The sequence below is a fragment of the Pituophis catenifer genome, unplaced genomic scaffold, assembly GCF_029215685.1.
Source record: "Pituophis catenifer annectens isolate HBS135680 unplaced genomic scaffold, rPitCat1.0.hap2 SCAF_1, whole genome shotgun sequence".
Lineage (NCBI taxonomy): Eukaryota > Metazoa > Chordata > Lepidosauria > Squamata > Colubridae > Pituophis > Pituophis catenifer.
The window spans coordinates 306162074-306174492 of NW_027256881.1; the positions used below are offsets into that span (position 1 = coordinate 306162074).

The following is a 12419-nucleotide window of genomic DNA, read 5'->3' on the forward strand; positions in this document are numbered from 1 at the left end:
GTCTGATGACCAAATTTTTCAGGGCAATTTTCTTATCCACTGTTCACCTTCCCACTATTAAAAGGCAGGAATCCTACTCTGCTGCACATTAGGTAGGGGAGGGAAAACAGGACAAGGCCAGGCTAGAAAGTTGCAAAATGCTGCTGAACAATCAACAACAGAGGATTCCCAGATGCAAAACTGACTCCTTCCAATGTGAGCCTTAGGCAAGTCAACTAGAATGCTAGTTGCTAGAATGGCCAGGTGCAAATCCATTCGACTGTTGGCTCTGCAGAGTCGGAACTTATTAAATTAGAATTAAAACAGGACTCAGGTGGTGATTAGTAAACAAACTCACTGGGCGGAATTATGGCACTAGAGAGCAAATGTCTTTTGCTGCGACAACAGGCTTCAAAACATTTTTTTAGGACTTATTATAAATCTGGAAAAGATTCTCAGGGGATTCTGTTATGTGCAAGACGAGTTGCCTATTAAATGAAAATATGTACTTTTTTTTTATAAAGGACAATTCTTTTTAAAGCATCCACATGCTCAACAGCTTAGCTTTGATTTTTAATTCTGCAGTCAGTTAAATATCAATACCAACCAGGACAATGCACCTAAAGATATTACAGTCAAGTATCCTACTGTGACTACAAAGCAAACTCCCAAATCCTAACTTCCCCTCTCACTTCCAGATCATGGAGCTGCTTTGTTTCACAAAATTGAGCAGGGCCCACGGGCTGTTTATTGTCACATCTAACCAAAATAAGGGAGAGAGGGACTAAAGAAAGAGAAATATCACTCAGCCTTCTACAAATTGCATAAAAGAAGATGCCCCGAGTTCTTCCTGAACTGGAGATTATTAATATTCCTAAATTATATTTTACTCTCGATAATATTATCTAAACTGTTACTACCAGATTGATTACCTTGCAATGTTGCCTCGATATAACGACTTATATTGCCAATTTGCAGGGTCTGGCTTCTTATCTGTTCTGAATCCTTCTGCTGTCAAACCCTGAACGTCATCAAGCCAAGTAGAGGAATAGGGCACATTTGTGGTTTTTTCTTCTAAGCTGCAAAAATAAATGTAAAAATGAGGGAAGGGAAAAATAAATAGAGTTAGTTCTTGACTTACAACCATTCATTTAATGAACGTTCAAAATTACAACGGCAATGAAAGAAGTGGCATGACCAGTTTTCACACTTACGACCCTTGAAGCATCCCCATAGTCACATGATCAAAATTCAGACACTTGGCAACTGGCATGTATTTATGATGAATGCAGTGTCCCAGGGTCATGTGATCATATTTTGCCATCTTCTGACAAACAAAAGTCAATGGGAAACTAGATCCACTTAATAACCGTGCTACTAATTTAACAACTGCAGTGATTCACTTAACAACCATTGCAAGAAAGATTGTAAAATGGGGCAAAACTCACTTAACATCTGACTAGTCTAGCAACAGAAATTTGGGGCTCAATTGTGGTCATAAGTCGAGGACTACAAATCAAATCAAATCTAAAACAAAAATGTAAGCAGTATATTTTAAACCAACTAAAATTTAGGCTTCAACTTATCCCTCAAGACCGATGAAAAAGGGAAAGAAAAGCCGAACTACTGAATGAAGTGAAAATTTTACATATCATGTCATCAGTAGGATTTATCATATCCACTCAGAAAAAACACATCAGCTTCAGTGGAGTATCTTGCAAGTTAATAGAGATAGGATTCTGAACCAATTCATTCAATATGTAAACTATTTTCTTTACTATTTCTGTATTTTCATTTTCAGAATTAGCTGGATTTGCATTGAGGTGCTGCAAACATAATTACCATCCCGCTGTTATTTAAAACAGTATTGGGCCTTAGCATTTTAAGGCAACCTGTGCTTTCATTATGAGTTATTTATCTAGAGCCATCAGTATATATTATTCTTTTTGGGGGGGGAAGCATCTAACTGCAGAAGGACAATATTTACCACAACACTTTTTTTCTGATATTTTATAAATAATCAGCTATTAATAAGAGCTAAGAAATATAAGAGACAATTCAATGTAGTATTACAAAAGGATCACAAAGCTTAAAGACAAAAATATTAACATGAGATATTACCTTGATATCTACACCTATTTAATGTGAATAAAATGACTGATGGAAAGCTAGCTTTTGTTTTATTTTGAAATCATTCCCAGTATTGTGCCGAAAGCTATTTCAAAATATTCAAAGAATACATTTACAGAAAAAGGGTTTGAAATGAAAGGCAGGTTAAAGGTCATCCAAATCACCGAAATTCTAAAATGAGTGCTAAATTAACCTGTTTCCCCCAAAATCCTGATAATACATTAAGAAATCCGAAACTTTTTTTTATTTAGACTTCTATACCGCTTCATAGTGCTTTACAGCCCTCTCTAAGCGGTTTACAAAGTTAGCATATAGAATATTGCATATTGCATTAGCATTAGCATATTGCCCCCAACAATCTGGGTCCTCATTTTACCCACCTCGGAAGGATGGAAGGCTGAGTCAACCTTGAGCCGGTGAGATTTGATCTGCTGATCTGCTGAACTAGCAGTCAGCTGAAGTAGCTGCAGTACTGCACTCTAACCACTGCGCCACCTCGGCTCAGTCAAGTTCAGTCTGTTCAGAAACTTTCCCTGCTCTAGCTCCTATTAATCTGAACAGTTTGCAAAAGAATTTAAGACACGCTGATAAACACTAATATAATTCTGGGTAGCAAAAGAAGATATAACTGTTTCTTAAAATTCCAACCTGGAATTCAGATTCTAAAGGAGATAAATGCAGGTTCTAATATTTAGTACTATTGCTTGTGACAATTGTGGTTATTCATATTAGGTGCATTTCTGCCTAACCACAAAAATGTGAATAACCCAAAATTATTATTCACAGAATATAACTTAGTGTTATAATAGTGTCTCATTCCAAAGCCTGAATGAATGATTAACTAACATTAGTCAAATTACAGCTTCTCAAAAATTTACAGCCTATCATTGATTTCAGTGGTACAGAGACTGGCTGCCAGTTATTCTAAACATTAATAATACAGCATACATTTATTTTAAATGGTTATCATTATAGCTTGATCTTGACAGTCAAGTCAGTTTATAATAATGTATTGTGTCTATTTGTTATTCATATCACAAGGGCAATTAAGAGAGAAGGGGGGAAATAACCCCAAGCTCCACGTTTTGAACAGAGGACAGACATTGCTAGCATCTCCAAATATTGAAAAGAGTGTACTGACCCTATTTAAACCAGCATTCTTTCTTTCCTATTCTAGTGATTCCAAATTCCAACAAGGCTTGTATCTCCACATAAAAGTATTATGGATTAGGGAGACTACCTTGACTGTTGAGCTCACTATCTGGCTTCAGGCCAGTTACTGTCTCTCAGCGTATTTTACTTTACAAAGCTGTTATTTTGGTGACAAAAAGCAATAGATTGCCCCTAAGTACAATGCCTTGAATTCCCAGATGAAAGACTTGGTATACATGTAATAACAAAACAAACTGCCTTTTACTTTGACTTGATTACAATCCCTGTTCATCTCCCTGCCCATCAATCCAACAAACCATTGCTTTTTTCCATTTATTTTCTTCTCAGACACTTCTAATAAAATGACCATACAAATTACACTGCAGTCTACTTGTGTCTTTTTGTCCCTAAAAGAAAGGATAGGAGACATCCTAATTTTTAATGCATGCTTAGTTGACAATTCTCATTGATTTGAAGCACAATCCTGTATACATTTACTTGAAAATAAGTTGCACCAGACTCAAAAAGGCAAAAATATGTATGAATTATTCTCAAATCTGAACTATCTTTGTCAGTAATATTATTCAGAAAAAGGAAGAAATGATTGGATCTACAAGAAGTGCAAGTTCAGAAATGAAATGTACTTACGTACTTCAATTCTGTTCCTCTTTTTTCATTATTTCTATCATCTCCCCCATCCTCAAATTCAGACCCACTAGTGGTCCATTCTTTTCTTCTTTTCTTTTTATTTTTCTTGTGATCTCGTTGCTTTTTCTTTTTCTTTCTCTTTTTAGGTGACGCTTGAAAACTTTTGTTGGCTTCGTTTTCTCCAGGGAGTTCAAAACTGGTGACTGTATTGCTTATAAAACAGATAAAAATCACATTTTCAATGATATTCCTATACTTATTGGAAAATAGAAAGATCTAATAGGTATGCTACAAAATGTATTTTTAAATGAAAGATGAAATCTAAAGAAGATGGCACAGATTATACAGCATACTTTAAAGTTCTGTTTTTCCAAACACAAAACAAGTTAAACATGAAAATTCAGGCTGCAATTATAAAGTTCACAGTAAGTTTACATGCTCCATTTTTTTTACAAAGCGATGAAATCATGTGCCTGTCTTTGACAAACAGGTATGTTCTAGTTTGAGAGACCCGAAATCCAATTATCCCAACCACCAATCTTCTAAAATGTCTCACCTCTGGAACAAAGATACAAAGATTTTGTATAAAAAAAAAAATGAAATTAAGAGTTAATTTTAAGAGTGAAAAAAACATTAATCTGAGCAGCAATGACAAATGATCATACTGTTCCATCTTCATCAAAGAATTAGCATTTCTCATCTTATTTAAAGGAAGGAGAGAATTTTAAACAATAATCTTTGTGATTTAGTGTGCATAAATACAGAATGCTATAGCAATTATATAAGCATGGGCATCCTCAGGCTCCTGCCACTTTCATCATCTGTCGCAATTCTGCTTTGTCAGACTGACCCACATGATGTGCAACCCTCCCCTACCCCGCAGATACTGCTCTTAATTTTTAAGAAACCAAACTGAAAGGTAAAACTGCCCATATCTTTCTGTTTTAAAAGTACATTATGAACAACAAAGGTAAAGGTCTTATACTACCTTTGGAGCGGAGGAGCACAGTGGGTATTTTCTAAAACATTTTGGTGCAATCTCAGTGCATCTTCATTGCAGAAGCTTTGATTTGTCAGCCAGTTCAAATCTAAAGATTCAGAAGAAAGACAGATTGTTAATACAACAATAAAACTGCCAGTTTTTTTTTTTTTACAGTTATGGATGAATCTTTTTTATTTTCCTTTGCCTCTTAAATGCTAATTAGTTTCTGCACAGATTGATAGCTTAGTGAGGCTACAATTTACCAAAGGTAGGCAGCAATTCTAAATATGTTTTTCAGCCTGCAATAAGATCATATCCACTCATGTCCGTTCATGGATCCGGCTAGTGGGGCTGCTGTATCCTGACAGCCAAAACAGAGCTTGTTGCTCCCTAACAACCACTTGAGTTTGGGCAGTTCAGATACAGTAAGAAGCCCAAAATCTGTGGAGAAAAAGTGATGCTGCTTTGCACGGTACTGCTCCTTGCTTATGACACGCATCTACCTGAAAATCCCTTGCACTCTCAATGTCAATATGCTTGGCCTGTATTACATGAGACCTGGCTGGGCGACTAGGATATCTTCCTGCTTGGTCACCAGGGATTTCTTAAGGGAAGATGCAGGATGTCCTCTACGACTTATGAACTGGAACCCTATCCTTCCGGGCTCCTTCAGGCAGCTGGGATGTGGAGATGGTTTTCCGAACCTGTAAGCTGTTATTGCCTCATTGTGAGAGGAAATGCAGCCAGCAATCTTTAAGGAAGCAGCAGTGCATCCACTTCTCAAAAAGCCCTCTCTGGATCCAAAAGTATGTGGAAATTGGCCATCTGGATTTTTCAGAATTCTCACCATGTGACCCTTTTGTAAGACTAACCACAAGATTGTGGAACCCTAACTCTAACCCATTGCATGTTTTCTGTTTAGCCAGATCCTTTCTGTCACCTTAATAGTGAAAGAGTATCTGCCCGTTTATGGTCAGCTTTGTTAACAGATCCATTGAGGATCTGTATACTGCACAAGTCAAAAATATCTAGACCCCTCATACCCTGGACATAAATTGTTTCAACTTCTACCCTCAAAACAACGCTATAGGGCACTGCACACCAGAACAACTAGACACAAGGAAAGTTTTTTCCCGAATGCCATTACTCTGCTTAACAACTAATTCCCACAACACAGTCAAATAATTTACTAAGACTGTATTACTATTATTCTTCTCTTCCTTATTAGTATCTATCTCTTCCCACTTATTACTATAACCATGTGCTTGTATCTTTCAATTTATATTGTTTTTACTTGTTCCCTAGTACGATTTGATAGTTTATTAGTAACCTTGACTATCACTAAGTGTTGTATCTTTTTATTCTTGATGAATGTATTTTATTCTCTTTATGTACACTGAGAGCGTATGCACCAGAGACAAATTCCTTGACTGTCTAATCATACTTGGCCAATAAAGCTAAGCTGTTCTGTTCTGTTCTGTTCTGTTCTGTTCTAATTGAAACTTTGGGCTGATGCAGCAGCAAGGCCTTTCAATATGTCAATATGCTGTACTGCCAATGAATGGGTTTTTTGCATACACTAAGCATTGTCAGGAATAGATTAGATCGCTCCAGAATCGCTGGGACTACAACTCCCAGAAATCCTGGCCAGCGTACCAAAGCCTGGCTCAGCGGGGAGGAATTCTGGGAGTTGTATTTCCATCCATTCGGAAGACCTCGGCTTGGCGAACGCTGCGTCTCTGCAAAGGGCATCTGTAGAAACAAGTGTCCGAAAGGAAAAACCAAAACATGGTTTCAACGAAGAAGGGTTTCTTTGTCCGCTTGTTACTGAGGCACATAAATAAGAGCAACGTCATTACCTCTGTTCGAGCCTTCGCTTGCTTGTACGTCCTCGGCATTAGTAGCATCGGCAAAAGCAGGAAAAAGAGCCATCACGGCAGGCCGCGAAAAACCTCCAAAATGATGACTTCCGCTCCAGCAATAGGGCAAGGAAGGCGACAAGATGGCGCGAACCCTTTTCCTGAGCATGCTGGGAAATGTAGTTTTGCTGAGCGGTGAGGTCAAAATGGGGCTGCTCCATTCATTCGTGAAAAGATTCTTCGTATTACCTCCATTCAACGTAGGCTTAAAGCAGATTCTAAAAAAGATAATTAGGATATTCGTGTTTTCAGATTATTGGATGGAACCTTATTTTTTAAGTGAATGGAAATCGGTACATATTTAAGCAGATGGGTACATCTAAACTTTTGAGTACCAAAAAATGAAGGTTGTACATTACCAGGGTTGCAAAATTTTAGACAACTAAAAACTTTTAACGTTATCTTTTTGCTATAATTTATAATTGGTGTGCGTGTGTTGAAGGACACCGATTTATCAAAAGGACATTGTTTATTTATCAAAAGGACATTGTTGGTGCATAAGCGCACCAGCGTGCCTACCGTCCCTGTCCTAATGTTTTCTTTTATTCGTATCCTTTACATGTATTTATCATTATGTTTACACTTGTATCTGTCATAAAATACATGCATGACGAAATAAATAAAATAAAATTTGGGCTTTTTCTTTTAAAGGGAAGGTAACATTAAATTTCCAGAATTTTTAAACAACAATTTACATTCTGTAAGAGGAGAGTTTAACAGGTTAGAAGATGGCATCCAGCTGAAATATTTTGAGAGAATGAGTTTCTATATAAAATATGCTCATGAAGGTGTTACTTTTAGAGTGTTAATAATGTATACTGTAGTGTGATAACAAATCACTCTGAGGTGTTGAGAAAATGGAAAATTATCTGCAAGAATCAACACCTTTCTTTTAAAACTGAAATACATACAGTTTTTTGTTTTTTTTTACCCAGAAGAGTTTAAAACAACAAAATTGATTTAGGTCAGCCTTTCCAGTGATTTTTCTGTTTGTCTTTCAGTCAGTGCATTAATATGTCTATTGGACATAAATTAAGCAGCTGTGGACTTCCTTAACTATGGACAGATTTTTTTAAAAAGGAAGCTACATTATGCAAATCCAGAATCCAGAATCTGCTGCTTCTCCTTTCTCGTGTTTTAGAAATTTTGTCTTTTTGTAGAACAAACTACTTAGACTCCCTGTGTGTGTTTTATTATGGGTATTACCATGATTAAATGAGCTCTGCTTCTGACATCTGCCACCCTAAGACACTTCTTCACTTTCCCTAAAGGGATAGTCAGCCTGAAAATTGTTTTAACTGGTAAACAACATGTTCAGATTATCAGGTGTTTGAGCCAGAGTTTTCTAACATAGTGCTTATTATACAAATTTATCTGTTCTCTGCATATTAGATGGAATGGTAGTGGTAAATTTGACTGCACTTACACAGAGCAGTGTGAAAACTACACAATGAAGTGTGAACTATAGAACCAAGCACTGACACAGATCAGAAAAGTGGCCACGGAAGATGTAAACCATTGGGCTGTGCATATCAACTGATGAGAGATGTGCTTTGCTACACCATCCTTTCTCATTAACAAAAATGTAAGAGTTGGCAAATAGCCAGACATGTACGAAGCAGATGCTCTTTTTTATTAATTTTGCTTATGAATCTATTATCTTTTTCTACAAAACAATGTAAATGTACTTAGGGTCAGAGCAGCAGAAGCAATCCCCCCCCTTTTTTTTTCTACTAGGGATAATGATTGTGCCATAATTAAAGGGATTTTAAAATGAGAAACAATATGCCTACGATTTTTTTTTCATCACTGATGGGAAGTAGGTGTTTTGGTTTGGTTATAAAACACAGATTGGCAAGGAAAGGGGAGAATTATGTTAATTGGGTATTTCACATTTGAAATAATACACATGATTATGTAAAGAGGGCCTACTGAAGCTATTAACTCAAGGTCTGAAAATTTGGTGGCTGTTCCAGTACTACTGTATTAGATTTCATAAATTACTTCATTAGCAAAATACTAATCTTTTTTGGCATATTTCAAATTTTGTCTTCAATGTAAAAGTGTATTTTTTTTTTCAAAATTCCATTCTTGCTTTGTTCTATTTAACATTGACATTGCCCTTTACTTCACTCTGAAAGTTTAATTTGCTTTTCCTTTATTTTCAACCCAAATACAGTATTTTCTTTGTATATGGCATGTAATTCATGGTATAACTAATTCCCCTACCCCACCAAATAGATTTGAACTTTAATTTTCTTTCAGATTTTAAGTTATTTTTCTCCTTCATCCCCTTTGTAAACTTGCAATAGATTGATTCCCAAATATTCAGTTATATATAACTTATTATATACGCACATCCATAAAGCTGTTACTTTGGAAGCTAAATAATGTTATGCAATACACAGAGAAAGAAATTGTAGGAAATAAAGTCATATAGGAGGGAGAGAGGAAGAAGTATAACTAAATCTAGTTTACATCAACTGCATACTCCATATCTCTCTATAATTTTTAATTCTTGCACAAACCAATCTGGCTTCTACTACACATCATCATAAGATTTAACTGTTAGTTTGGCAATAGACTTCCAAAGGGGATGATTGCCCCAAGAAATGCAGACAGGAGCTTTGGGAATTTTTCACCAGCCCACAGATTAGCTTTATGTGTTTACCATCAGAAAACAGCTGCTGACCTTTCCCAGATCAACTGGTTCTCAGAAAAGTGTGTAACCTGCGTGTCAGACATTGTGGGTGTTTGAGCACTCATACATCTGTGCTTCCTGCCTTTCAGCTTGGCAATTGATGCAGTCCTCAAGGTTTGGAAGGGAGCCCATGCATTTACTGCAATCACTAAATTGCTGAGTTCATTTTTTATAACTGCAATGCTGTATGACACTTGACTAAATCTCCTTATCAGCTGTTTCCAAATACAGTTTTAGAGTAATAATCTCAAAAGCATTTTACGCATATTGGCATAATTCAAATTTATGACAAGCTCTGTCTCAAACTATAAGAATAAAACTTATTCTGCTCTGATCAGTAACAGCAAAATCCAGATAAATGTTTTACACTTCAAAAGATAGGGAATTGGGGTCAGTCTTTAGTAGCCATAGTATAATGGAAGAAATAACAGCTGACACCTGTTTTGCCATTTCTTCTCACCCCATAATAAGAAACTTGCTTGCTTAGCTAGTCTTCTGCTCAGTTTATGGAATCCTTTTCCTCCTTTTCTTTTGTGGGCAAATTTCATGAGCAAATAGCAATAGCAATAGCAATAGCACTTATATTTATATACCATCCCATAATGTTTTACAGCACTCTTTGGGTGGTTTACAATATCAGTATATTGCCCCCAACAATCTAGGTCCTCGTTTTACGGACCTGGGAAGGATGGAAAGCTGAGTCAATCTAGACATCCAGATCACCTCTTAATTATCTCTTCAGCTTAGGATAGGGGTGTCAAACTCGCAACAATAAATTGTCACATGACATCGTAACTTTTTCCCCCTTCGCTAAACGGGTGGGCGTGGCCAGCACATGACGCATCCGGCCCATGGGCTGCAAGTTTGACACCCCTGGCTTAGGAAGTCTAGCCACTTAAAACTTTTCATCACAGTTTTCATCTTCATTGCTTTTCTTTTGGCCTTTTCACAAAGGACATTTATGACTTATATCTGCTATCATGAATTAAACATTTCATAACACTTGTCCCTCCAATCATTGACAAGCCCTCTCCACACAACAGCATGTTAATACCAGTAAAAGCTATGGGCATTTGATCATTGTTTATAGCAGTATTTTTCAACCTCCACTGCTTTAAAATGTGAGGATTTCAATTCCCAGAATTCCCCAGCCAGCCTCTTTACCTCTCTTAAAAACACTGCTGTTGCTCCTAGCTATTCTCCCTTGAAGGAGATTTCTGGAGGTAGGGAGAAGAGGCTGCAGACCAGTCATGATTCCTGGAAGGAAGACATGAATATTTATACATATTTAATAAATAGCTTGCTTCTTCTCAAAATATGCCCAAACATCCACAGTTTTGGAAGCGTCACACCCAATTTTCATTTAAAAGGAATGTTTGAAAAGAGACAGGAAAAGGACAGAAAGAAGTAATACTTCTATCCTTGAAAACATCTAGCAAATTAGGAATGCTGTGCCTGTGTGGAACTTTTATGCTGGATTCAAATTTAAGCCCTCCAGAGGATTACTTTCAAATTCTTTGAAAGGCAGTCATACTGTGTGTGCCTGCCCTCGCAGTCCTTGCTGCCTAATAAGCGTGCCTAAAATGCTTGAATATCTTTGCACCTCAGTTCTTCAATGGATAAGTAATTTGAGGGTTGCTCAGGCTTTTGATTCTTTGTAGTGTGATCACAAAAGACTACATTTTTCTTGTAATATGGCTGAGGCTGTATGGAATTCTGTATATTTTTATTTGTACCTATATTACATCTATGGGAGAAAGAAACAATAAAAAAGATATTCACTGATAGCTCCATCTTCATTTAAGAAAAAAAAACTTGTCTTAAGGTCTTTTTCTTTTCTTTGGGGTTAGCTAATGCTCAGTGCATAGTATTGTTTAAATTAATGTTTATTAAAATAAAGCTGTTTGTATGTCACAGAAATGGTAAGCCAGCAGTGTGATGCAGCTGCCAAAAAAGCCAATGTAATCCTAGGCTGCATTAACAAAGAGATAGAATCAAGATCATGTGATGTTTTAGTACCGCTTTATAATGCCTTAGTAAGAGCACACTTAGAATATTTCATCCAGTTTTGGTCACCATGATATAGAAAAGATGTTGAGACACTAGCAAGAGTGCAGAGAAAGCAATAAATAGTTGCAGGAATTGGGTAAGTCTAGTAAAATGAAGAGAAAGATGAAGGGTGACATGATAGCAGCCTTCCAATATCTAAGGGGCTGCCACAAAGAAGAGTGGGCCTACCTATTCTCCAAAGCACCTGAAGGCAGAACAAGAAGCAATGGATGGAAACTAATCAAGATGAGAACCAACTTAGAAATAAGGAGAAATTTCCTGACAGTTACAACAATTAATCAGTGGAATGGCTTGCCTGCAGAAGTTGTGGGTACCCCATCAATGGAGATTTTAAAGAAGAGATTAGTATGAAATGGTATAGGGTCCTGCCTGAGTTTGGACTAGAAATCCTCCAGGGTCACTTCCAACTCTGTTACTCTATTAAATGCAAAACAAAAATAATCCTGATGGGACTGATATAATAAAATTACTGTTCTTTCCAATAAAGAAGAATGTGTGTAGCTCAGGGTTGAAATGAGGAGTTCTTGGTGCATGATTGTTTTCTTGAAAATGTTTCATTACCCAAACTAGGTAAATCATCAGTGGGAGTCAGTAAAATTACTGTTTTTTGTAATCTACCTTTGTAAATACAATTTTGCACTAGCTATTATGCTCAACAAATTCCTATCTAACAATACAAATTAACAATTACAAAGATGTATTTATTATTTAGGGTGCTACTGATTACATTTTAATTTTTTTCCACTGTACATTTGGTTTATTTAAATGAATTGCAGTACATATTTTTCTGGCATAATTTTTTATATTCTCTGCATAAATTAATGCAGAGAAAGAATTC

The 12419-nt window shown here is 36.5% G+C and overlaps 1 protein-coding gene across 1 annotated transcript in view; it reads right to left on the reverse strand.

The window, feature by feature from the left end:
* The window catches only part of NRDE2 (NRDE-2, necessary for RNA interference, domain containing), a 30706-nt gene extending 23875 nt beyond the window's left edge, over positions 1-6831 (reverse strand). The window contains exons 1-4 of the mRNA XM_070941252.1: positions 6751-6831; positions 4898-4997; positions 3914-4120; positions 912-1058 (exon numbers count right to left, since the gene is read on the reverse strand). Coding sequence (XP_070797353.1) covers positions 912-1058; positions 3914-4120; positions 4898-4997; positions 6751-6823 — 527 coding nt within the window. The 5' untranslated portion in view covers positions 6824-6831. The remainder of the gene's footprint in view (positions 1-911; positions 1059-3913; positions 4121-4897; positions 4998-6750) is intronic.
* Positions 6832-12419: the final 5588 nt, after the last annotated feature.